Source organism: Pseudophryne corroboree, chromosome 2 (assembly GCF_028390025.1).
Source record: "Pseudophryne corroboree isolate aPseCor3 chromosome 2, aPseCor3.hap2, whole genome shotgun sequence".
In the NCBI taxonomy this organism is placed as follows: Eukaryota; Metazoa; Chordata; class Amphibia; order Anura; family Myobatrachidae; genus Pseudophryne; species Pseudophryne corroboree.
The window spans coordinates 702,644,878-702,672,259 of record NC_086445.1 but is presented as its reverse complement, the minus strand read 5'-3'; the positions used below and the strand labels follow the sequence as shown (position 1 = coordinate 702,672,259).

The 27,382-nt window shown below is 45.7% G+C and overlaps 1 protein-coding gene across 12 annotated transcripts in view; it reads right to left on the bottom strand.

The window, feature by feature from the left end:
- Nucleotides 1-27,382, bottom strand: part of LOC135045354 (complement decay-accelerating factor-like) — a 162,322-nt gene that overhangs the window by 45,810 nt on the left and 89,130 nt on the right. For all 12 annotated transcript variants that reach the window (XM_063955295.1, XM_063955294.1, XM_063955293.1 and 9 more), the window contains exons 5-6: nucleotides 26,483-26,562; nucleotides 9,602-9,781 (exon numbers count right to left, since the gene is read on the bottom strand). In XM_063955295.1, the coding sequence (XP_063811365.1) occupies nucleotides 9,602-9,781; nucleotides 26,483-26,562 (260 nt within the window). The remainder of the gene's footprint in view (nucleotides 1-9,601; nucleotides 9,782-26,482; nucleotides 26,563-27,382) is intronic.

The following is a 27,382-nucleotide window of genomic DNA, read 5'->3' as shown; positions in this document are numbered from 1 at the left end:
CCGCATAACCAGGAATATACGCAACCAGTAAACAGTATGAATAAAACAGTATCAGCTAAAGACTGATCTCAACTGTAACATAACCCTTATGTAAGCAACAACTATATACAAGCCTTGCAGATTTTGTCCGCACTGGGACGGGCGCCCAGCATACTCTACGGACTAGGAGAAAAAGATTTACCGGTAGGTTTAAAATCTTATTTTCTCTTACGTCCTAGAGGATGCTGGGGACTCCGTAAGGACCATGGGGTTTATACCAAAGCTCCAGACCGGGCGGGAGAGTGCGGACGGCTCTGCAGCACCGACTGAGCAAACGCAAGGTCCTCATCAGCCAGGGTATCAAACTTATAGAACTTTGCAAAAGTGTTTGAACCCGACCAGGTAGCTGCTCAGCAAAGCTGTAAAGCCGAGACGCCTCGGGCAGCCGCCCAAGAAGAGCCCACCTTCCTAGTGGAATGGGCCTTTACCGAATTTGGTAACGGCAATCCAGCCGTACAATGAGCCTGCTGAATCGTGTTGCAGATCCAGCGAGCAATAGTCTGCTTCGAAGCCGGAGCGCCAACTTTGTTGGCTGCATACATGACAAACAGTGCCTCTGTTTTCCTAACCCGAGCCGTCCAGGCTACATAGATTTTTAAGGCCCTGACTACATCCAGGGACACAGAATCCTCCAACTCATCCGTAGCCACAGGCACCACAATAGGTTGGTTCATATGAAATGAAGAAACCACCTTAGGCAAAAATAGAGGAAGAGTCCTCAACTCTGCCCTATCCACATGGAAAATCAAATAGGGGCTCTTGTGAGACAAGGCCACCAATTCAGACACCCGCCTTGCCGATGCCAAGGCCAACAACATGACCACCTTCCAAGTGAGAAATTTTAATTCAACCGTTTGAAGCGGTTCAAACCAATGAGACTTCAGGAACCGTAACACCACATTAAGGTCCCATGGTGCCACTGGTGGCACAAAAGGAAGCTGGATGTGCAGCACTCCCTTTACAAAAGTCTGGACTTCCGGGAGAGAAGCCAATTCCTTCTGAAAGAAAATAGACAGGGCCGAAATCTGTACCTTAATGGAGCCTAATTTTAGGCCCATATCCACTCCTGTCTGTAGAAAGTGGAGAAAACGGCCCAGATGGAAATCTTCCACAGGAGCCTTCGTGGCTTCACACCAAGATACATACTTCCTCCAGATACGGTAATAATGTCTCGCCGTCACCTCCTTCCTAGCCTTTATAAGAGTATGGATGACCTCCTCCGGAATACCTTTTCCAGCTAGGATTCGGCATTCAACCGCCATGCCGTCAAATGTAACCGCGGTAAGTCTTGGAACACACAGGGCTCCTGTTGCAACAGGTCCTCCCTGAGAGGAAGAGGCCACGGATCTTCTGTCAGCATCTCCTGAAGATCTGAATACCAGGCCCTTCGAGGCCAATCTGGGACAATGAGTATTGTCTGTACTCTTTTTCGTCTTATGATTCTCAATATTTTTGAGATGAGAGGAAGAGGAGGGAACACATAGACCGACAAACTCCCATGGAGTCACCAGGGCGTCCACCGCTACTGCCTGCGGGTCCCTTGACCTGGCACAATACCTCCGAAGCTTCTTGTTGAGGCATGATGCCTTCATGTCTATTTGAGGAAGACCCCAAAGACTTGTTATCTCTGCAAAGACTTCTTGATGAAGTCCCCACTCTCCTGGATGGAGATCGTGTCTGCTGAGGAAGTCTGCTTCCCAGTTGTCCACTCCCAGAATGAATACCGATGACAGAGCACTTACGTGATTTTCTGCCCAGCGCAGAATCCTGGTGGCTTCCGCCATTGCCACTCTGCTTCTTGTCCCGCCTTGGCGGTTTACATGAGCCACGGCTGCGACGTTGTCTGATTGAATCAGAACCGGTAGGTCGCGAAGAAGAGTCTCCGCTTGTCGTAGGCCGTTGTATATGGCCCTTAATTCCAGTACGTTGATGTGTAGACAAGCATCCTGGCTTGACCACAGTCCCTGAAAATTCCTTCCTTGTGTGACTGCTCCCCATCCTCGGAGGCTCGCGTCCGTGGTTATCAGAACCCAGTCTTGAATGCAGAATCTGCGATCCTCTAGAAGGTGAGCACTCTGCAGCCACCACAGGAGAGACACCCTGGCCTTGGGGGACAGGCTTATCTTCTGATGTATTTGTAGATGGGATACGGACCACTTGTCCAGAAGGTCCCACTAAAATGTCCTCGCATGAAACCTTCCGAAGGGGATGGCCTCGTAGGCTGCCACCATTTTTCCCAGAACTCGAGTGCATTGATGAACCGACACTCTTTTTGGTTTTATCAGGTCTCTGACCATGTTCTGGAGGTCCTAGGCTTTTTCCATTGGGAGAAAAACCCTCTTCTATTCCGTGTCCAGAATCATGCCTAGGAATGATAGCAGCGTCGTTGGAATCAATTGCGACTTCGGCAGATTTAGAATCCAACCGTGCTGTTGTAGCACTCTCAGGGAGAGCGACACGCTTTTCAGAAATTGATCTCTCGATCTCGCTTTTATCAGGAGATCGTCCAATTACGGGATAATTGTGACTCCCTACCTGTGCAGGAGCACCATCATCTCCGCCATCACCTTGGGTGAAAATCCTCGGGGCCGTGGAAAGCCCAAACGGCAACGTCTGAAACTGGTAATGACAGTCCTGTACAGCGCATCTCAGGTACGCCTGATGAGGAGGCTATATGGGGACATGAAGGTATGCATCCTTTATGTCGAGTGACACCATAAAATCCCCCCCTTCCAGACTGGAGATCACAGCTCGGAGCGATTCCATCTTGAATTTGAACTTTTTCAAGTACAGGTTTAGGGATTTTAGATTTAACATGGGTCTGACCGAGCCATACGGCTTCGGGACCACAAACAGGGTTGAATAGTACCCTTTCCCCTGTTGGACTAGGGGAACTGTGATAATCACTTGCTGTTGACACAGCTTTTGAATTGCAGCTAACACTACTGCCCTCTCTGGGGGAGAAGCTGACAAGGCCGACTTGAAAAATCGGCGAGGGACCACCTCTTCGAACTCCAGTTTGTAGCCTTGGGATACAATTTCCATCACCCAAGGATTCACGTCTGACAGAACCCAGACCTGGCTGAAGAGTCGAAGACGTACCCCCACCGGCGCGGACCCAGCCTCTTTGCAGATCTCTGTGGAGAAAATGGCGCTGGTTAGTGCTGAGGGACCAAGCTCCGCCCCCTCCAGCATCGGGCTTCGGTCCCGCTCAAAGTATAAAAACTGGCGGGGGATTTATATACTTACTGCCTCCGCAGCCCATAAACTTATAAATTCCAGATTTAGAGGTTTTTATTGCTGCCCAGGGCGCTCCCCCTGCGCCCTGCACCCATCAGTGCCTGCTAGTGTGTGTTGTGTGTGGGAGCGCGCTTACCTCAGGGAAGATCTGAAGTCTTCTGCCGCCTAAGAAGTCTTCTTTCTTCTTATACTCACCCGGCTTCTATCTTTCGGCACTGTGAGGAGGAGGACGGCGGCGCGGCTCTGGGACGAACGGCGAGGGGAGACCTGCGTTCCGACTCCCTCTGGAGCTAATGGTGTCCAGTAGCCTAAGAAGCAGAGCCTATCAGTTAAGTAGGTCTGCTTCTCTCTCCTCAGTCCCACGATGCAGGGAGCCTGTTGCCAGCAGTGCTCCCTGAAAATAAAAAACCTAACAAAATTCTTTTTCAGAGAAACTCAGGAGAGCTACCCTGTAATGCACCCAATCTCCTCTGGGCACAGGATCTAACGGAGGTCTGGAGGAGGGGCATAGAAGGAGGAGCCAGTGCACACCCATTCTAAAGTTCTTTATAGTGCCCATGTCTCCTGCAGAGCCCGTCTATACCCCATGGTCCTTACGGAGTCCCCAGCATCCTCTAGGAAGTAAGAGAAATCAATGTTAATGTTGCTGGCCAATTTAGACTGAAAATGGTCATATTGATCAGTTAAGACTGCTAAGTAAATTAAGTAAAAACTGCTAATTTTGTGCAGTAATACACAAAATTTATATATTCATGAACAACCTCTATGAACACGGATACCCCAAATGAAGTGATCCTATAGTATCTGGCTGTTCTATCTGAACACTAGACAGCAATGTACAGTAAATGCAGATATACTTTGTAATTTCGTATCCAGCAGTAAAAATGATTTAAGTGTAATACTTATCAAGGTGCGGGTGCCTGGGGGTTTGATCTCTGGTGAACAAGTCTAATGGGTGAAACGCGCATCCAATGACCATCTACCTGCAATGACCTCCTACATACAGTACCTGAGGATTCTTGGTCTTAGTGCACAAGATTAATCGCTCAGGCATCTTGTGCACTAAGACCAAGAATCCTCAGGTACTGTATGTAGGAGGTAATTTCAGGTAGATGCTCATTGGATGTGTGTTTCGCCCATTAGTAACTATATAGGAGGAGTAACTATATAGGAGGTGTCCCCTGGTCTATAGGAGGTGACCCGAGCCTATAGGAGTTGACCCCTGGTCTATAGGACGTGACCCTAGTCTATAGGAGGTGCGCCCTGGTTTATAAGAGGTTATCCCCAGTCTATAGGAGGTGAGCCCTGTTCTATAAGAGGTTATCCCCAGTTTATAAGAGGTGTCCCCTGGTTTATAAGAGGTTATCCCCAGTCTATAGGAGGTGAGCCCAGTTCTATAAGAGGTTATCCCCAGTTTATAAGAGGTGTCCCCTGGTTTATTAGAGCATATCCCCAGTCAATAGGAGGAGAGCCCTGGTCTATAAGAGATTATTCCCAGTCTATAGTAGGTGTCCCCTGGTCTATACGAGGTGACCCTAGCCTATAGGAGGTGAGCCCTGGTCTATAAGAGGTTATCCCCAGTCTATAGGAGGTGCGCCCTGGTTTATAAGAGGTTATCCCCAGTCTATAGGAGGTGAGCCCTTGTCTATAAGAGGTGACTCCCAGTCTATAGGAGGTGTCCCCTGGTCTCTAGGAGGTGACCCTAGCCTATAGGAGGTGACCCCTGGTCTTGCACGCTGAACTAGCAAGACCTCCATTTTTGATCTTCATGGATTCGGTTAAATCGTGTATGGTTCCCAAAGACTGGCGTATAGCGGAGGTAGTGACGATATTTAAAAAGGGGAGCAAAGCTGAACCAGGTAATTATAGACCAGTTAGTCTTACATCTATAGTGGGGAAAGTATTGGAAGGTATTCTAAGGGACAGTATTCAAAAGTTCCTTGAAGCAAATAAGGTCATTAAAAGGAACCAACATGGATTTGTGAAGGACAGATCATGTCAGACCAACTTTCTTGGCTTTTATGAAATAGTAAGTGCGAACCTGGATCAGGGTAAGGAGGTGGTTATAATCTTTTTAGACTTTGCCAAAGCTTTCAACAATGTACCATACATGCGTCTTATCTACAAGCAATAGGGCTAGGGAGCACAATATGCACTGGGGTCAGTAATTGGTTAGATAATAGGGAGCAGCGCATTGTGGTCAATGGATCATTTTCAAATTGGACTAAAGTACTAAGTGGTGTGCCACAGGGTCTGTACTTAGACCACTTTTGTTCAACATTTTCTTCAACAACCTAACAGTAGGTCTAGAGAGCATGGTATACATTTTCGCAGACAATACCAAATTGTGTAAGGTTATAAATACGGAGGGGGATGCTGAGTCTCTTCAGAACGACTTACCTAAACTGGAAGCATGGGCAGCAAAATGGAAAATGAGATTCAACACAGACAAGTGTAAGGTAATGCACTGTGGGGGCAAGACCAAAAATAACACCTACATACTAAATGGTGTAATATTAGGGGATTCTGTACTGGAAAGAGACTTAGGGGTTCACATAGATAACAAATTAAGCAGCAGTACCCAAAGTAGGAGTGCAGCAAAGAAGGCTAATAAGATATTAGCATGCATAAAATGGGGAATTGATGCAAGGGACGAGAGTATTATACTCCCATTATATAAATCACTAGTGAGGCCTCATCTTGAATACGGTGTGCAATTTTGGGCACCATATTACAAAAAGGATATCCTGTAGCTAGAAAAGGTTCAGAGGCGGGAGACCAAACTAATCAAGGGCATGGAGACGCTGGAATACGAGGAAAGGCTTGCAAGGCTAGGCATGTTTACATTAAAAAAAGAGGAGACTAAGAGGGGACATGATCAACATCTACAAATATATAAGGGGTCAATACACAGAGCTTGGGAGGGACCTGTTTTCTATAAGATCAGCATAGAGGACACATGGTCACTCGCTTAGGTTAGAGGGGAAAAGTTTCCACAGGTTGAGGCGAAAAAGTTTATTTCACAGTAAGGACAATACGTGTTTGGAATTCCCTGCCTGAGAGAGTAGTTAACTGCGGAATCAGTCAACACCTTTAAGAATGGGTTAGATAAAATCCTATTGGATAAAGATATTCAGGGTTATGGTGCGTAGTCACGCATTATAGTTAATATAACTAGTCCTAACATAAAAATAACTAGTCCTATAATAAGACTGCATAGGAGACCACAAATAGGTTGAACTCGATGGACAATTGTCTTTTTTCAACCTTAGTTACTATGTTACTATGCTTGTTCACCAGAGATCAAACCCCCAGGCACCCACACCTTGATAAGTATTACACTTAAATAATTTTTACTGCTGGATGCGAAATTTCAAAGTGAAATGAGCGCCCTCCCCCCCCCCCCCCCCCCCTTCTCCCCCATTCCCGTGCTGTGCTGAGCAGGGAGAGATGTGTGCTGAGCGGTCTGTGACAAATCGCTCAGTACACATCTCTCCCCATGTGTACAGGATTTAAGATTATTACCTATGGTTACTAATTGATTATTTAATCACACGTGGAAGAGACCCAGTCTCTTATCCTACATACCATATATTCATTGTGTATTATACCATCAGCATTGAGTGTGTGATCATATCGAATGTGTCTATGCTGTATGCAGTGAGTTGAGTATTTTCACCTTATCAACTAGCATTCTTTCATATTTGATCAGATATATGCATACTAATAAAATAAAGCCAGGTTATATTGTGATGGTCAGGATACTAAACCATCCGTATATGTGAATTACTATAACCACGGGCTGATACAAAAATAATATAAATATAAATCAATACATTTTTCAATATATATATTTTTTTCATTTATCCTCTGTGTGTTGATTGATGGGATACATGTACCCCTGTGAGAGGTTAATCATGTTCACCAATATCTTTTAATGCATATCATTAAAAAACAATTTTAATCAAGAGAAGTACCCCAACAAAGAGAGTCTCCATTCCCTCTCATATGTTTAGACAAATTGTACTTAGACTCTTGGCAGCACCACCAACTATGTAATTATATCCAGAACACTCCTATCAAAGTAATATTCTTAAAATGATGTTGGTTTCTTGATATCATGCTTTATAGATGTGACATAACGCAATGACCTGATCGGTGCGAAAACTCCTCTACCTCGATATAAGCTTGCTATGTCTATCTGAGCAGCCTCCGAGGTCTACAAAGACAAATTGTTGCGTGGTTAAATTTGATGTGCAAAACCCCAAAATAATTTTGGGTACACTACTAGAATTTATTGGGAGGAGGTTTGTTTATAGAATCCTTAAGCGGTTTATGGGAATAATGTTACTGTCCCTTTAAAGATCTTTATTATCTGCATGCCTGAACTTAAAAAGCTTTGATGAGCAATTATTTTGGTAGTCAGTCACATCAAGCACTTAGTCACTTTGGTCCTAATTGAAGTTTGCAAGCAAATGCATATGCAGCTCCATTTTTTTCAGGTTACGGAACTGCTAATCATCACAAGCGAAGCTGCCACCCAGGAAAGAAGATAGACACCCACTGGAGCCATTGCAAAGTCCCCCACAATTGCATACTCATACGCAGCACCAACAAGGAACATTGACTCCTGGGGTTGCCCAATGGTTCTGCAGAATAGCCGCCGCAATAGCAATGTTTCTCTACACACATGATCGCAGCTGAAGGTAGATACACAGCTCAAATTGAATACGGCCATGACATGCCTGAGTGTTTGCCGCCACACCCACGTTAACTCCCCCCGAACCGTCCCTTCATGTAAATCACTGCGTAAAAAACTTCAGTGCGGGCACAAAGGTACCTTGGCGCGTGGGCAGTGTGATCGCGGCACAGGCACAGTCTGCTGATAATCACTGCACTGTGAAAATAACAGCAGTGCATACAAACATGAATTAGGCCCTTTATTGTTATCAAGTTTACATGATTATATATTTTTATAGCCTACATTTCCCGAGGGTTGAAATACTTACCTAAACAGGCATCTTATTATTTTATGGTATGTGAGCAATTTGGAAGTGTCTTGACAGATTTAACAGTCTTATTCAAAGATACTACTTTACACTAGATGACACCAGGGAGAGAACACATTGAGGCACTATAGGAGCCAAACTCTACCACTTCTCGGGACTCCTACTGTAAGCAACCTTTGCTGGTAAGCAACCAGATGAGCTTTAATTTGTAAAAAAAATAAAATTATATATTCATTTTACTAAATGTATGGGCATTATTTACATTTTTTATGTTCATGGGTGACTATAATCAGTTAAAAGTACAGGCTGAGTTTCCCACATCCAAAATTCATAAATATGGAATTTTTTTGAGCATGATGACATAGTGATACCTTTTCTTTCTGATGGTTCAATGTACACAAACTTTGTTTAATGCACAAAATTATTACAAATATTGTATAATATTACCTTCAGCCAATGGGCGATATCGGCCGATAATACATGGGATCCGTGATAACATCGCTGACCCATGTGTTACCGTCCGATAATGGGTCTCCTGGGGCTGGTTATCAGGGATTCTGCTTTGCGTACCTCAGCATAATCACAGAAAAGTGCAGATTTACAGGGCTAATTGAATAGCTGCACTGGGAAGCTCCACCTCAATGCAGATGCCCTCTCAAAAAAGTTTATAAACCCCGATGCTACAGCTAACCATGTGGTGAAGCTAGGGGAGGGGGAAGGAGAGGCTGAGGAGGAGGAACAATTGTGGACAGCTGATAGGAATTGGTCTGGGCGAATTAGGGTGTTTGCCTAGGATCCGGTAGCTTCACCAGCACGGTCGAAGCTATGGGGGAAGGCGTGTGACAGAGTATTAATCGGACATGGGTGTAAATCTGCAGAGTTGTGGCTGGAGAGAATCCAGGACAGATATTTCTTGAGGCGAGGGTTGAGAAGCAGCTGATTGCAGGCACCTGTCAGTTGCTGGTAAAAAGGCTTCAGACACAAAGAACATTGCTCCTGATGTGGACAAGTTGCCCAGGTGATAGGCCAGGAGGTGGTTACTGTTAGGGGTCCTGAACCTTAAAGGCTACTGAAGAATTGTGTTTGAAGACTCTGAACATTGTTTGGCTGTAAGGAACGGACCTATCCTGTGAATCCTGCAATTGCTTGTAAACTACCTGTGGTGGGAATAAAACTGATCTTTTTACGCCAGTCTATGCGATTCCTGTCACACACACACACACACACACACACACACACACACACACACACACACACACACACAGTAGAAAGGGCATTCTTAATTATAAACAGAAATTGTACAATTCTCCAACCTTTGCACAGAGGAGGATCAGAACTCCAATTTCCATGAGCTGTGCAGTAAATAGAGGAGCTACCGATAAGAGATAAGCCGCTGTTGCAGCTGTAGGTCACAGAATTTAGGTACACATAATCCAGCAAAGTAGGGTCATACTTTCCATCGGTAATTGCAGGTGGAGGAGGACATTCTTGGACTGAAAAAAAAAAAAAAAAAAATATGATTATATATAACATTAATCAATATAGACAGATTAAGTAAAAAACACATTTATTTGTAAAGGAAAAATAAGAATTTACTCACCGGTAATTCTATTTCTCGTAGTCCGTAGTGGATGCTGGGTACTCCGTAAGGACCATGGGGAATAGACGGGCTCCGCAGGAAACTGGGCACTCTTTAAAGAAAGATTAGGTACTATATCTGGTGTGCACTGGCTCCTCCCTCTATGCCCCTCCTCCAGACCTCAGTTAGGGAAACTGTGCCCGGAAGAGCTGACATTACTAGGAAAGGATTTGGAATCCAGGGTAAGACTCATACCAGCCACACCAATCACACCGTACAACTTATGATAACTATACCCAGTTAACAGTATGAACAACAGCTGAGCCTCATTCAACAGATGGCTCAGAACAATAACCCTATAGTTAAGCAATAACTATATACAAGTATTGCAGAAATACGCACTTGGGACGGGCTCCCAGCATCCACTATGGACTACGAGAAACAGAATTACCGGTGAGTAAATTCTTATGTTCTCTGACGTCCTAGTGGATGCTGGGTACTCCGTAAGGACCATGGGGATTATACCAAAGCTCCCAAACGGGCGGGAGAGTGCGGATGACTCTGCAGCACCGAATGAGCAAACTCAAGGTCCTCCTCAGCCAGGGTATCAAACTTGTAGAATTTTGCAAACGTGTTTGATCCCGACCAGGTAGCAGCTCGGCAAAGTTGTAAAGCCGAGACCCATCGGGCAGCCGCCCAAGAAGAGCCCACCTTCCTCGTGGAATGGGCTTTTACTGATTTAGGATGCGGCAGTCCAGCCGCAGAATGTGCAAGTTGAATCGTGCTACAGATCCAGCGAGCAATAGTCTGCTTAGAAGCAGGAGCACCCAGCTTGTTGGGTGCATGCAGGATAAACAGCGAGTCAGTTTTTCTGACTCTAGCCGTCCTGGAAACATAGATTTTCAGGGCCCGGACTACGTCCAGCAACTTGGAAGCCTCCAAGTCCCGAGTAGCCGTAGGCACCACAATAGGTTGGTTCAAATGAAACGCTGATACCACCTTAGGGAGAAATTGGGGACGAGTCCTCAATTCTGCCCTATCCATATGGAAGATCAGATAGGGGCTTTTACATGACAAAGCCGCCAATTCTGACACACGCCTAGCCGAAGCCAAGGCCAAAAGCATGACCACTTTCCACGTGAGATACTTCAACTCCACGGTCTGAAGTGGCTCAAACCAATGTGATTTTAGGAACTCCAACACAACGTTGAGATCCCAAGGTGCCACTGGAGGTACAAAAGGGGGCTGAATATGCAGCACTCCCTTAACAAACGTCTGAACTTCAGGCAGTGAAGCCAGTTCTTTTTGAAAGAAAATAGACAGGGCCGAAATCTGGACTTTTATGGATCCTAATTTTAGGCCCATAGTCACTCCTGACTGTAGGAAGTGCAGAAATCGACCCAGCTGAAATTCCTCTGTTGGGGCCTTCATAGCCTCACACCAAGCAACATATTTTCGCCATATGCGGTGATAATGTTTTGCTGTCGCATCCTTTCTAGCTTTTATCAGCGTAGGAATGACTTCAACCGGAATGCCCTTTTCCATCAGGATCCGGCGTTCAACCGCCATGCCGTCAAACGCAGCCGCGGTAAGTCTTGGAACAGACAGGGCCCCTGCTGCAGCAGGTCCTGTCGGAGCTGCAGAGGCCAAGGGTCCTCTGAGATCATTTCTTGTAGTTCCGGGTACCAAGTTCTTCTTGGCCAATCCGGAACGATGAGTATAGTTCTTACTCCTCTCTTTCTTATTATCCTCAGTACCTTTGGTATGAGAGGAAGAGGAGGGAACACATAAACCGATTGGTACACCCACGGTGTAACTAGAGCGTCCACAGCTATCGCCTGAGGGTCCTTGCTTCTGCCATTGCCATCCTGCTTCTTGTGCCGCCCTGTCGGTTTACATGGGCGACCGCCGTGATGTTGTCTGACTGAATCAGCACCGGCTGGTTTTGAAACAGGGGTTTTGCTCGACTTAGGGCATTGTAAATGGCCCTTAGTTCCAGAATATTTATGTGTAGGGAAGTCTCCTGACTCGACCATTGTCCTTGGAAGTTTCTTCCCTGAGTGACTGCCCCCCAACCTCGGAGGCTTGCATCCGTGGTCACCAGGACCCAGTCCTGAATGCCGACTCTGCGGCCCTCGAGAAGATGAGCACTCTGCAGCCACCACAGCAGAGACACCCTGGCCCTCGGGGACAGGGTGATCAACCGATGCATCTGAAGATGCGATCCGGACCACTTGTCTAACAGATCTCACTGAAAGATCCTTGCATGGAACCTGCCGAAGGGAATTGCTTCGTATGAAGCTACCATCTTTCCCAGGACTCGCGTGCAGTGATGCACCGACACCTGTTTTGGTTTCAGGAGGTCTCTGACCAGAGATGACCACTCCTTGGCCTTCTCCTCCGGGAGAAACACCTTCTTCTGTTCTGTGTCCAGAATCATACCCAAGAACAGCAGACGCGTCGTAGGAACCAGCTGCGACTTTGGGAAATTCAGAATCCAGCCGTGCTGTTGTAGCACTTCCTGAGATAGTGCTACTCCGACCAACAACTGCTCCATGGACCTCGCCTTTATAAGGAGATCGTCCAAGTACGGGATAATTATAACTCCCTTCTTTCAAAGGAGTATCATCATTTCGGCCATTACCTTGGTAAATACCCTCGGTGCCGTGGACAGACCAAACGGCAACGGCTGGAATTGGTAATGGCAGTCCTGTACCACAAATCGGAGGTACTCCTGGTGAGGTGGGTAAATGGGGACATGTAGGTAAGCATCCTTGATGTCCAGTGATACCATATAATCCCCCTCTTCCAGGCTTGCAAAAACCGCCCTGAGCGATTCCATTTTGAACTTGAACTTCCTTATATAAGTGTTCAAGGATTTCAAATTTAGAATGGGTCTCACCGAACCGTCTGGTTTCGGTACCACAAACATTGTGGAATAGTAACCCCGTCCCTGTTGAAGGAGGGGAACTTTGATTATCACCTGCTGGAGGTACAGCTTGTGAATTGCCGCCAGTACTACCTACCTTTCCTTGGGAGTAGCTGGCAAGGCTGATTTGAGGTAACGGCGAGGGGGAGACGTCTCGAACTCCAGCTTGTATCCCTGAGATACCTCTTGTAGACCCCAGAGATCCACCTGTGAGCGAACCCACTGGTCGCTGAAGTTCCGGAGACAGGCCCCCACTGCACCTGGCTCCACCTGTGGAGCCCCAGCGTCATGCGGTGGACTTAGTGGAAGCAGGGGAGGATTTTTGTTCCTGGGAACTGGCTGTCTGGTGCAGCTTTTCCCTCTACCCCTGCCTCTGGGCAGAAAGGACGCGCCTCTGACCCGCTTGCCTTTCTGAGGCCGAAAGGACTGTACTTGATAATACGGTGCTTTCTTAGGCTGTGAGGGAACCTGAGGTAAAAAAGTCGACTTCCCAGCTGTTGCTGTGGATACGAGGTCCGAGAGACCGTCCCCAAACAATTCCTCACCCTTATAAGGCAAAACCTCCATGTGCCTTTTAGAATCAGCATCACCTGTCCACTGCCGAGTCCATAATACTCTCCTGGCAGAAATGGACATTGCATTAATTCTAGATGCCAGCCGGCAAATGTCCCTCTGTGCATCCCTCATATATAAGACTACGTCTTTAATATGCTCTATGGTTAGCAAAATAGTGTCCCTGTCAAGGGAATCAATGTTATCTGACAGGGAATCAGACCATGCTGCTGCAGCACTACACATCCATGCTGAAGCAATAGCAGGTCTCAGTATAGTACCTGAGTGTGTATACACAGACTTCAGGATAGCCTCCTGCTTTCTATCTGCAGGCTCCTTTAAGGCGGCCGTATCTTGAGACGGCAGTGCCACCTTTTTTGATAAGCGTGTGAGCGCCTTGTCCACCCTAGGGGATGTCTTCCAGCGTAACCTATCCGTTGGCGGGAAAGGGTACGCCATTAGTAACCGCTTAGAAATCACTAGTTTCTTATCTGGGGAACCCCACGCTTCTTCACACAATTCATTTAACTCATCAGATGGGGTAAAAGTCACTGGCTGCTTTTTCTCCCCAAACATAATACCCTTTTTTGTGGTAACCGGGTTAATGTCAGAAATGTGCAACACATTTTTCATTGCCGTAATCATGCATCGGATGGCCCTTGTGGATTGTACATTTGTCTCATCCTCGTCGACACTGGAGTCAGACTCCGTGTCGACATCTGTGTCTGCCATCTGAGGTAGCGGGCGTTTTTGAGCCCCTGATGGCCACTGAGATGCCTGGGCAGGCGCGGGCTGAGATGCCGGCTGTCCCAAAGCTGCGTCATCGAACCTTTTATGCAAGGAGTTGACACTGTCTGTTAATACCTTCCACATATCCATCCACTCTGGTGTCGGCCCCGCAGGGGGCGACATCACACTTATCGGCACCTGCTCCGCCTCCACGTAAGCGTCATCATCAAACATGTCGACACAGCCGTACCGACACACCGCACACACACACAGGGAATGCTCTGACTGAGGACAGGACCCCATAAAGTCCTTTGGGGAGACAGAGAGAGAGTATGCCAGCACACACCAGAGCGCTATATAACAGAGGGATTTACACTAGTACAAAGTAAATTTTCCCCCCAACAGCTGCTTATTATCACAATTGCGCCTAAATTTATGTGCCCCCCCTCTCTTTTTTACCCTTTCCGTAGTGTATACTGCAGGGGAGAGCATGGGGAGCGTCCTTCCAGCGGAGCTGTGAAGAGAAAATGGCGCTGGCTGTGCTGAGGAAGATAGCCCCGCCCCTTTAGCGGCGGGCTTCTCCCGCTTTTTTAATAATATTTATGGCGGGGGATTAGGCACATATACAGTTTAGAACTGTATTATGTGCATTTTGCCAAGTAAGGTATACAAATTGCAGCCCAGGGCGCCCCCCCCCAGCGCCCTGCATCCACCAGTGACCGGAGCGTGTGGTGTGCTGTGGGAGCAATGGCGCACAGCTGCAGTGCTGTGCGCTACCTTATTGAAGACCGGAGTCTTCAGCCGACGATTTTCTCTGGAATCTTCCGTCTTCTGCCTCTGCAAGGGGGACGGCGGCGCGGCTCCGGGAACGGACGATCGAGGTCGGGCCCTGTGTTCGATCCCTCTGGAGCTAATGGTGTCCAGTAGCCTTAGAAGCACAAACTAGCTGCAAGCAGGTAGGTTTGCTTCTCTCCCCTAAGTCCCACGTAGCAGTGAGTCTGTTGCCAGCAGATCTCACTGAAAATAAAAAACCTAACAAATACTTTCTTTTTTAGTGAGCTCAGGAGAGCCCACTAAGTGCATCCAGCTCTGGCCGGGCACAGATTCTAACTGAGGTCTGGAGGAGGGGCATAGAGGGAGGAGCCAGTGCACACCAGATATAGTACCTAATCTTTCTTTAAAGAGTGCCCAGTCTCCTGCGGAGCCCGTCTATTCCCCATGGTCCTTACGGAGTACCCAGCATCCACTAGGACGTCAGAGAAAAATGTATCATATGTTCATAGCAACTGCCCTTATCAAATAACAATATTGAGGGCAAGGCCTGATTTAAAGCATCAGCTCCATTTGGTCTTCAAAATGTCACACTGTAGCTTGAGAGGTGTGAGGATGGATGGGTGGGGATCATTAACTAACAAAGTATACATTTACTAAGTTTGCCTGATTTGACTAGAACAATCATTGCAAATTGCGAATTGTTACAAAGGTTTACTGCTACACTTTCACATTCTTGATTAAATTGAACTTTGTGGCCTAGACCAGTGGTTCCCAAACGGTGTGCCTAGGCGCCCTGGGGTGCCACGAGGTTCTTGCAGGGGTGCATTGGATTGGTGGTCCAGGACCAAGTCAAATTATTTATGGTCAACGTGATAGGTAAAACCAGTGCTAGTGGCTGCCAATCATAAAACATGTCGATGAACAGGAGTAAAACTGTACTCCACCACATAACTGAACCTAGGGATGACAGGTAGGCACAATTTACTTAATTTGATATTTTTTTTTTACAAATTTACCAATAAAAAAAAAAACTTTTTTATCCTTCTGATACTCTAGTGCAGTGGTTCTCAAACTCGGTCCTCAGGACCCCACACAGTGCATGTTTTGCAGGTAACCCAGCAGGTGCACAGGTGTATTAATTACTCACTGACACATTTTAAAAGGTCCACAGGTGGAACAAATGATTTCACTTGTGATTCTGTGAGGAGACTTACAAAACATGCACCGTGTGGGGTCCTGAGGACCGAGTTTGAGAACCTGTGCTCTAGTGCATAGGTTCTCAAACTCGGTCTTCAGGACCCCACACAGTGCATGTTTTGCAGGTAACCCAGCAGGTGCACAGGTGTATTAATTACTCACTGACACATTTTAAAAAGGTCCACAGGTGGAGCTAATTATTTCACTTGCGATTCTGTGAGGAGATCTGCAAAACATGCACTGTATGGGGTCCTGAGGACCGAGTTTGAGAACCTATTGCTCTAGGGCACCGTGATTCAAGAGAGTTTGGGAGCCGCTGACCTAGACAAATAAAACACATTTTAAACATTATTGTTCAGGGAAAGAGAAAAAAAAATGGTGTGGCAACAATTCTATGTACAAGTTGTATAAAAATATACTCATGCGGCAAAGGATTCATGTTTCTCAGCCTACACTATCCCAACCAGGACGAACCATCAATTTGGTCTCTGGTTTTAGAACATCTTTAACTTCTACAAAAGGGAATCTTAAAACACATATTGCAATTTGTACTGGGTAAGTGACAGATCCTTCCATCGTATTTCTTCTTGACTTTCACTAGAATCTCCTGACATTAAACAACCCCTGGTAAGAGGCTACACATTCTATTCCTACACACCCACACATACATACATATATATGACCTTATTCAGAGTAATAACTAAACATGAAATGATGCTTTTTTTATGCACTTTTTTTTGCAGCTAAATTTTTTTATTTTTTAGAAACTACCACTTAAAACGCTCTACATGTACAGAGTTGGATCAGGGGTTGGAAGGGACCCATAAACGTGGTACAATAAGGGTGTGTTTACGCAAAATATGGCCAGAAAGCCAACCGAAAAAAAACAATTACATCTGGCTGAAGTGGCATGAGTTGTGGGTATTAGAACCCCGGTGCAAGTTGAGAACTAATAATGAGTGACACAGGCTGTGCCTGATTGGACAAAAGTGACTAACACACCCATTCAGTGGCGCTTTAAGCGAGGAGGAGACCCGTGTCCAGTCTACTCCGTTCGGGCCCCCTCCTCTCTGCCGGCAGTGCTGAGAGTCCGAGCACTAGAGGGTTCAGACTCTACTGCGCATGCGCAGATCTCCAGGAAAATGGCGCAGCAGCCATTTTCCCTGTGATTTCTCTACTATGCATACGCAGAACTCCGTGAAAATGGGCACTGCGCCATTTTCACGGTGTTTTAATAGTGCTGCGGATGCTGGCATGGGACTCGAGGTGTGATTATTCAAAAGAATTAATGCAGCATGTGCGGTGGGGGCCCCCTCTGGACTCAGGGGTCCATGTGCACTGCACACAATGCACCCATTATAGATACGCCAGTGCGCCCATTAATGTACTTTGAGTGAAACTGTAGCACCTATGTTTTAAGAGTCAAATTACACTGCATGTTTTTGCTGTTAGCATTTACATTTGCATGTTTTTGCAGTTAGCATTTTTTGGTGCTTCAATCCACTTGGGTACTCTGCATTATACGGCCATTTAATGTAACGTGTATGCATTGTGTACTACGAATTTTAGCATTTTGCACTCTCAGGTAAGCAATACCTTCTGTCCTTTTCCTGGTGTATTATTGCCTGTTACTTGCATAGGAAAGGAGTTGCATAATGCTAATGATTCAGAGTTGTTCACATGCATCTACGAATTCTGCAATTTCTTTTCAGATGCATTTTGTAATTACGTTTAAGATTCACAATGTATAACAGACATTTACACTTGCTTTCAGTGCTATAGGACAGATCACAAGGGTGTATCACATCCCAATCTACAGCTCAGTTAAGCTGGGTACACACTAAATACATGGGTATCTTTTGAGTTTTCAACATAGGTTGACATGTTAAATTATACCTCTAATATTTTTGATTTTTTTATGAAAACCTAACAAACTCCCCCCCCCCAAAAAAAAAAAAAAACAACAACCAAAAACACATTCTCTTAATACAGTTGAGCTGAATTATCAAGTACAGTAGGTTTCCTTTACAAAACGGTGGTGGACTTTGCTTGTCCCGTACTGGACAACTACATTTTGCGGTATTGTATTGTGTTGGGAATAACAGAGAAATATTTTTTTATACTTAAAAAATAAGCATAGTTAAGCACTTTGATATTACATCCATCTTTTAAAAAAACGAGCGACAGCGGATTGGCACCAAAACGATCACAAGCTTTCAGTCCTCCCAGGATGCAACGGGCTCGTCCATATATCCCCACCCACTAGCTCAGGCAAATCAGTAGTATTCCAATGCATTTAGGCAGGAACATCATATAGAGCCCTAATCAGGTGAGAACACACATGCACACACTTCTGTACAAGAAGGAAGAGGTTTAGTGAGTAGAAAGATCCTCAAATCAGGTGCGTCAGGGTGGGATCTCTGTGGAACCTGTGGACTTTGGATAAATACCGTTATCAACGGTAAGTTCTTACCATAACGTATATTTCTCCGGCATAGTCCACAGGTTATCCACAGGATAACAATGGGATTTCCCAAAGCAATTTAGTGGTGGGGACGCTCCTGTTTAGACAGGAGAACCTTTCGCCCGAATTCAGTGTCATTAGAGGCAAAAGTATCCAAGGAATAATGTCTAATGAATGTGTTAATGGAAGACCATGTGGCTGCCTTACATATCTGTTCTGCTGAAGCACCATTTTGTGCTGCCCATGGAGGACCTACCTTACGAGTAGAGTGAGCAGAGACATTATCCGGAACAGGGAGATCAGCTCGAGAATATGCTTCTGAAATCATCATTCGAAGCCATCTTGCCAGCGTCTGTGTAGTAGCAGGCCATCCTCTCTTGTGAAATCTGTAGAGAATGAAGAGAGAATCTGTCTTTCTGATGGCACTGGTACGATCTACGTAGATCCTTAATGCCCGGACTACGTCCAGCGACGCATCTCCCGCAGAAAGTCCGATAACTGAAAAGCCAGGACAACAATTTCTTCATTATGGTGGAATTTAGACACCACCTTCGGAAGATACCCAGATCTAGTTCTTAGAACTGCTTTATCTGGATAAAAAGTCAGAAAAGGAGAATAACAAGACAGCGCTCCTAAATCTGATACTCTTCTAGCTGATGCCATAGTCAGTAGAAAGAGAACTTTATCTGTCAACCATTTAAGATCCACTTTATTAAGTGGTTCAAATGAAGCAACTTGAAGGGCTTTCAGGACTAAATTTAAGTCCCAAGGCATTGTAGGAGGAACAAAGGTAGGTTGAATGCGCAGCATTCCGTGAAAAAAAGTATACACATCCTGTAAATTGGCAATTTTCTTTTGGAACCATACAGTCAATGCTGATACTTGTACTCTCAATGAAGCCACCTTCAAACCTTTATCCATTCCTGCCTGAAGGAAATCTAAGACCCTAGAAATTTGGAAAGATTTTGGCTCCATATTTCTTTCACTGCACCAATGAATATAGGCCTGCCATATTCTGTGATAAATGCGAGCTGAGGAGGGTTTCCTTGCTCTGAGCATTGTTTGAATGACCTGTTGTGAGAACCCTCTTGACTTCAGGATAGAGGTTTCAAGAGCCACGCCGTCAACGATAGTCGATCCAGATGCCTGTGGTAACAAGGACCCTGCATTAGTAGATCTGGACGTTGAGGGAGCAGAAGTGGAGCATCCATCGCCATTCTCTGCAGATCTGTGTACTAATGCTTTCTGGGCCAAGCCAGAGCTATTAGAATCATGGCACCCTTTGCTTCTTTTATCTTCCTCACCACCCTGGGTAGCAGGATGATCGAAGGAAACAGATACGCCAGATGAAAATCCCATTTCACTGACAGGGCATCTACAATGATCGCTCCGGGATCCTTTGTTCTTGACCCGTACATGGGTACTTTGTTGTTCAGATGGGACGCCATGAGATCTATCTCTGGCGAACACCACTTGTCTACTAGAGCCTGAAAGACTTCCGGATGTAGAGCCAATTCGCTTGCTTGAATGGCGTGTCGACTGAGAAAGTCTGCTTCCCAGTTTAGGACTCCCGGAACGAATACTGCAAACAATGCTGGAAGATGGAGTTCTGCCCATTTTAGTACGTGATTTACCTCTTTCACTGCGTGTTCCTCCCTGATGGTTGAGGTACGCTACCGCTGTTACACTGTCCGAGTGGATCTGGACTGGTCTTCCTTGAAGTGTGTCCTTTGCCTGAATCAGTGCCATGTATAAGGCCTGAAGTTCTAACAGATTTATTGGCAGGCAACTTTCTTCTGTGGTCCACTGTCCCCAGAACCATAATCTTCTGGACACTGCTCCCCAGCCCTAAAGACTGGCATCTGTTGTCAGGATCTCCCAATCTGATATCCAAAAGGGTCTCCCTTTGTTTAGATGGGATGTTTGTAGCCACCAGGCTAATGACTTTCTTACCTTGTGTGAAAGTACCATAGTCTGTTTCTTTTTTGTATGATGTATTCCATTCCATCTGGCCAGAATCAGATGCTGCAGAGGTCTTGATGGAATTGTGCATACTCCACCATATTGAATGTTGACACCATCAAACTCATCATTCGCATCGCTGCGTGGATTGATATTGTTTGACTGTGTAACAACTCTTGAGTCCTAGACTGTACCTTGGCTATCTTGTCCAGAGATAAAAATATTTTCTGCAGACTTGAATCCAGTACAGCCCCCAAGTGATTCATCCGTTGTGACGGAACTAGAGACGATTTTGTCCAATTTATGAGCCATCCGTGCCTCTGCAGACATGTTATTGTCTGTTTAAGATGGTCCAGGAGGATTTCCTGTGATTGTGCTAGAATTAACAGGTCGTCGAGGTATGGAAAAATTCTTATCCCCTGCTTGCGAAAATAAGCTACCATAACCACCATGATTTTGGTAAACACTCCGGGTGCCGTGGCTAACCCAAAAGGTAATGCCTGGAACTGAAAATGCTGCTGGAGGATAGCAAACCTGAGATAGCATTGATGGGACAGTGCTATAGGAACATGTAGGTAAGCATCCAGAATATCCAGGGATACCATATAATCCCCTGGTTCCATAACCAAAACTATGGAGCGTAACGTCTCCATGTGAAACAGAGGTACCCAAATGTATTTGTTCAGCATTTTGAGATTGAGAATTGACCGGAATGACCCATTTGGTTTCTGAACCAAAAATAGGTTGGAGTAAAACCTCTGTCCCCGTTGTGCAGGGGGTACTGGAATGATTACTCCTGACTGAAACAATGTCTAAACTGCTTCTTGCAAAGCCCTGGCCTTCGTCTCTACCCGAGATGGGCTGGTGCAGAAGAACCTTCAAGGAGGATGCTTCTTGAAGGGAAAAACATAACCCAGAGATAACACTTCTTGCACTCAGGCATCTGTTGTTGACTGCTGCCATAACTGTGCAAACTGAAGAAGTCTGCCCTCTACCATGGGGTCCCCCAGGAGGAGGCCCGCACCATCAAACTTATTCTCTGTTTTTTCTCTGGTTTTGAGGCTGGCGTTCTGGTAGCCCATTGCTTTTTTGCCTTATCAAATTTATTGTATTGGGGCTGCTTACGATCACTTTTTCCTTTTGCTTTTCCTTGTGACCCAAAGGGCCGAAAAGCGGGACCCCTACGTTTGGGATTATATGTGGAAGGAAATTTTACCTTTTTGGAGTCTGCTTCTGACTCCAGAATATCGGTCAATTATTTACCAAACAGAATGCTTCCAGTAAAAGGCAAAGATTCCAGAACCTTCTTAGATTCTGAATCAGCTTTCCATGTATGTAACCAAAGTGCTCTGCGAGCAGCTATTGTTGAAGCTGATGCCCTGGAGGCGATAGTGCCCATATCTAATGCTGCTTCTTCCAAGAATATTGCAGCCTGTTTTATGTGAGCTATATAGGATTCTTGCTCCCTTGAAGTTGCTGAAAGACCGTCTTCCAGTACCTCTATCCAGGCAGCAACTGCTTTTGCCATCCAAGCTGAAGCCATGGCTGGCCTTATGACTGCGCCAGACAGAGAAAATATGAATATGGTTTTCAGAAAACCATCCACTCTCCTATCCGTGACATCATCCAATGACATTGATGGCAAAGGCAATATAGATTTTCGCACTAATCGAATGACATGCGTATCTACTTTGGGAGCCATTTCCCATTTTAAACAGTCCCCAGCTGGAAAAGGATAATTGGATCCCATTTTTTGGGAATTCTATATTTTTTACTGGGTGTAGCCCAAGCCTCTTCCATGATTTCCGTAAGCTGGTCTGAAACTCAAACTGAAACTGGAAACTCAGTCTTACCTGCTTTGGGCAGTTTAAACACAGATGCCTTGGTTTTTAACACAGGCTCTGCTGAATCCTCTAAGGATAGAATGGCCTTTATTTCTCTAATTAGCTCAGCTATATCCACTGAGCTGAGACCTTATACTTGTTCTTCGTATGCCGAAGTAGAGTAAATAGAGCTTTCATCGTCCGATGAATCATCCTGTGTAGTCTGTGAAGTTGACGGTTTACTTACACTTGGTTTGTCAGCTTGTCTTTTAGGAGAAGCTGGTGAGGGAAATTATATACTGTAAGTAGGGAGTTGCATGTATGGGTTATTAGTGTACCCAATTCCTGGTAGCGAAGCTGCAGGAATTACCCATTCAGCTATACTGGACAAGGTCTGTGCAAACATTGCCCAAAGTGGGTCTATCTGTACCTCACGTTGAACAGGGATCTGCCTTGTAATCTGCTGAAACGCATAACAATTTGCAAATAAACCATCCTGTACCAGATCCTGAGGATAATACAGTTTTGCAAGACAAACATGATATTAGTGTTGGTGTCACTGTGAGTGTACCCTCGTCACCTTTGCCACTTTTAGACATGATATATAATCAGCACTTACACAGCGTACTACACAATTTGTGACTGTAATCACTTTAACCTTCTAAAGTGATATCAATCTGACCCTACCCATGCACCAGCATTGAGGACCAGAAGAAACAACTGACAAACATATATTAAAGTCAGCAATCACACTAGCAGTCAGTCACATGTTATATATTAGTCATATGAGCACATAATCAACTACAAACACATTTTAAAGTATGTAGGAGTACATATTACTGAATTCTGTTTTATACAGATCTTAAAGTATTCAGACGCAATGCGAAGAAAACCACAGTAATGTACACAGACCCATATGCAATAGGCACTTAAATGTAACTATTCATACTGACAAAAGTAGATAGAAATTTAGTGCTGTATAACCCGTACTCAGTAGAGTGAGATACAGGGACACTCACCTCACTTTCAAGATCGTTCAATACGTTAGCGATCGCTGAGTGGATCCAGACGCTACTAGTGTACACTGCCGCTCCGGGAACTCTTAAGTGGACACAGACAAACTGTGCATAGAGGCGCACCGGTCATACAGACTACCTCACGGTAGTGCTTAGTGAACACAGACGCAGCGGCCATTGCTGCGACCGAGACCCCTCGTGGTAGCGTCTGAGACGGAAGTGAGGCAACAGTTCATGGCGGGAGACTCGCAGAAACTGGTCATGAACTGGGGGGAGGGGCGACCAGGAGAGCATCTAACTCCCCACTGCTGACATCAACCCTAGGGATCGCCGCCTCCTACTAATCCTGGTGCCTTATGATCCCTATGGCCTAGCGCTGGAGCACCCGTGGTGGCGGCGGCGCGTCAGCTACCGTTTGGTAGTCTACTCCCAAAACAGTGCGGCTGTGTCCGTATTCCCCGATTACGTGGAACTGATGCCTTACCTTCTCCCCGTGCTCCGGCCACAGCCTGGTAACGTCTGCTGGACCTGCTAGTATATCCGACACAGACGCCCGTCGAGACAGCACTGTACGCATGGGTAAGTGTTGTTGTGACCCGGCGGAGAGATGTTGGAGCGACTTTTTCCAATATGCGTATAAGACGCTGTTAAGAAAGATCGCTCAAAAACATAGTAAGACTATGAAAATAAAATAAGAAAGCTTAGGGCTGCCAAGAACAGCAGCTCTCTGACCATGGTCCAGCTCCTGCCGCACCAAACAGAAAACTGATTTGCCTGAGCCAGTGGGCGGGGTTATATGAACAAGCCCATTGCATCCTGGGAGGACTGAAAGCTTGTGATCGTTTGGTGCCAATCCACTGTCGCTCCATCATATCCCATTGTTATCCTGTGGATAACCTGTGGACCTTGCCGGAGAAAAGTTTTTTTATGTGAAGCTTCTTACTCCCCCTTACAAGTACCAATTAACTTAGTGATCGTGTCCCAACAAAAAGTTTCTATTAAAAAAATAAAAATAAGTATGGTTAGTCTAAACCAGGGGTGGGGAACCTCCGGCACGCGGGCCGTATAAGGCCCGCGAAGCCGTTTGCTCCGGCCCACCCGCTTGTGTCAGTGAGACACACCGCCGCTCAGTCCGGCGGCGGCGTGTCTCAGCTGTCAGGGCAGGGAGGATAGCGCGGCTATGTCGGGCGGCGGTGTGTAGGACCTCAAACCAGCCACCGGTTCGTGAGCCAATCAGAGCTCGCGGATTGGCAGCCAATCAGGAGCCACCGCTGCCGGTCCGCGAGCTCCGATTGGCTCACGAACCGGCGGCTGGTTTGAAGTCCTACACGCCGCCGCCCGGCATAGCCGCGCTCTCCTCCCTGTCCTGACCCCCTGCCAGCCGAGATACGCCACCGGATGGAGCAGCAGGAGCGGTAAGCAGCAGTGGGGTGGGGTGCACTGTGGGGGCATTTGTGGATTTGACACTGTGGGGGCGTTTGTATACCTGGCACTGTGGGGGCATTTGTGGATCTGGCAATGTGGGGGCATTTGTATACCTGGCACTCTGGGGGCATTTGTGGATTTGGCACTCTGGGGGCATTTGTATATCTTGCACTGTGGGGGGCATTTGTATACCTGACACTGTGGGGGGCATTTGTATACCTGACACTGTGGGGGGCATTTGTATACCTGACACTGTGGGGGGCATTTGTATACCTGACACTGTGGGGGGCATTTGTATACCTGGCACTGTGGGGGGCATTTGTATACCTGGCACTGTGGGGGGCATTTGTATACCTGGCACTGTGGGGGCATTTGTATACCTGGCACTGTGGGGGCATTTGTATACCTGGCACTGTGGGGGCATTTGTGGATCTGGCACTGCACTATTGGGGGCATATGTGTATCACGTCCCATTTTAATTGGCCACACCCATTTTTTTGGCGCACACACAGTACCACTAAGGTGCAGACCTACTGGGGGGGGGGGGGGGGGGGAGGCAGGGTAATTTTTTAAGTTGAGAATTTTTGTATGGCCCCCGAAGGATTTTATAAATATCCAAATGGCCCTTGGTAGTAAAAAGGTTCCCCACCCCTGGTCTAAACTGTGGTCATCTCCAATTTTGGTAGTGTGCCAAAGAGCTGGTTGATTTGACTCACACACAAAAATAAAAACACAGTATTTTACTAATTCTGAGACCTGGGTCTAACACAGAAGCAAAGCATATGCATTGGGGCTGCTACTGAAGCTCTATTATGTCCTTGGGAACTTAATCATCCATAAACAAGTGAACCAACCTGAAGTCTTCGTTACATCCCCGCTATAAGATAACTTGTAATAAATATATTATGCTCACACTAAAAAGTGTTTAGGGTCACAAAGAATAAATGTTTGCCAAAAACCACAAAGACTAATCAAACATTGTAAACAGAGGTGACACCCGCATAAAAGGTTTCTTATTATTAAAACCATAAAGACCATTGCACATACATGATTACAGAATATTAACATGAACAAATAAAAAAATCTATTTTTTTCACAAAAGTTCGAGAATAAGATTACAGAGCACTTATTTGATTTAACTAGACTCAATAAAGTACATTTATGTAGGGGGAACATTTCTGTACTTACTGAAATGTGACAGTAAAGATGAAAATGGCTAGAAGCTAGGCGTATACCCCTTTCACACCGCACAAATAACCCGGTATCGACCCGGCATATTGCTGGGTCGGCGTGCGGTGTGAAAGGGGCATAGCCGAAATCGCGGGTCGCCTGACCCGGCAATTCACATCGGGAATAAAGCATTGTTATACCCGCATTGAATACCGGGTCAGTGGCTGCGTAAACGGGCTCCCGAGTCGATGCGTCCCGGGACCCGTTTACTACAGCAGGGAGAGGAGGCGCGGAGATGATCTCAACTCCCAGCGCCGCCTCCACCTCCGCCCCCCGCTGCTATGGCAACCCGCTCGACATATTGCCGAGTCGGGGAAGCCTGCAGCAGTGGCCAATGCCGGATCCCACCCGGGAAGGACCCATTTCCAATTCCCGGGTGGGATCCGGCATTGGCAGCGTGAAAGAGGTATAAGATGTTTACATGAATAGAGAAAGGAGGGAAAAAGCAAAACACAGCAGTTATACATAAATTAAAAAAAATAAACAATCATATTGGTGTGTCTCCCAGGCTTACCAGCACAGGTAGGTGGAATATGACTCCAATCTCCATTAGCTAGGCATATGATAGTGTCTATTTTGGACTCTAGTCTGTATCTAAAAAACATAACAAAAAGAACATTTAAACAATATTAGTTGAAAATACTGCTTTTTAAATGGCGACCTTCTTCAATTACATTTTTACTGTTTAAAACTCCATGTACCAATAAAGGAATATATATATATATATATATATATATATATATATATATATATATATATATTTATTTTTTATTTTATCTTTACTTTTTTCCCAGTATATAAACAGTAGATATATGTCAAGTTATGGCAAAGGAAGTCAGCATCAGCAGACCACTGAAAAGTCTCAGATTAATAAAGGGCACTCTTCTGATAGTATGATAAATTTGTTAACTAAAACTTAAGTTTTAATTCATATTTATAAAATTCAGCCTGTAACAGTCACATATAACAAATATCTTAAAGGAACCACAGTTCCAACAAGGGGGCGAAATATGGACAAAGACAATAACTACACATAAGGGTTAAAATACACACAATTAAAATGCATGCAGGTTTATATTCATATGCAGTGTTGAGAACAAAAACATATAAAAATTCTCTCAAAACAATATGATAATATCTCTTGGACACAGGTGTCACGGCTACAATCTTTGACAATATGACAGATGATAGACAGGACTACTCGAGCACGTTCTGAATTCTGCTGTCTCTCCGTTGCCGTGGCAGTGAATGAGTGATGAGAGATTCTTACTAGTGCCAGTCCTGGGAAAATAAAGAAATAACACTGATTACGTCAGCCTTTCCTTTCTGCTTTTGGCTGTTGTGTACTAGACACAGCGCAGCCAATGAGAGACGTACTCGGCCGTCTTCCTCAGGTTAGAGAAAGAAGAGGGTA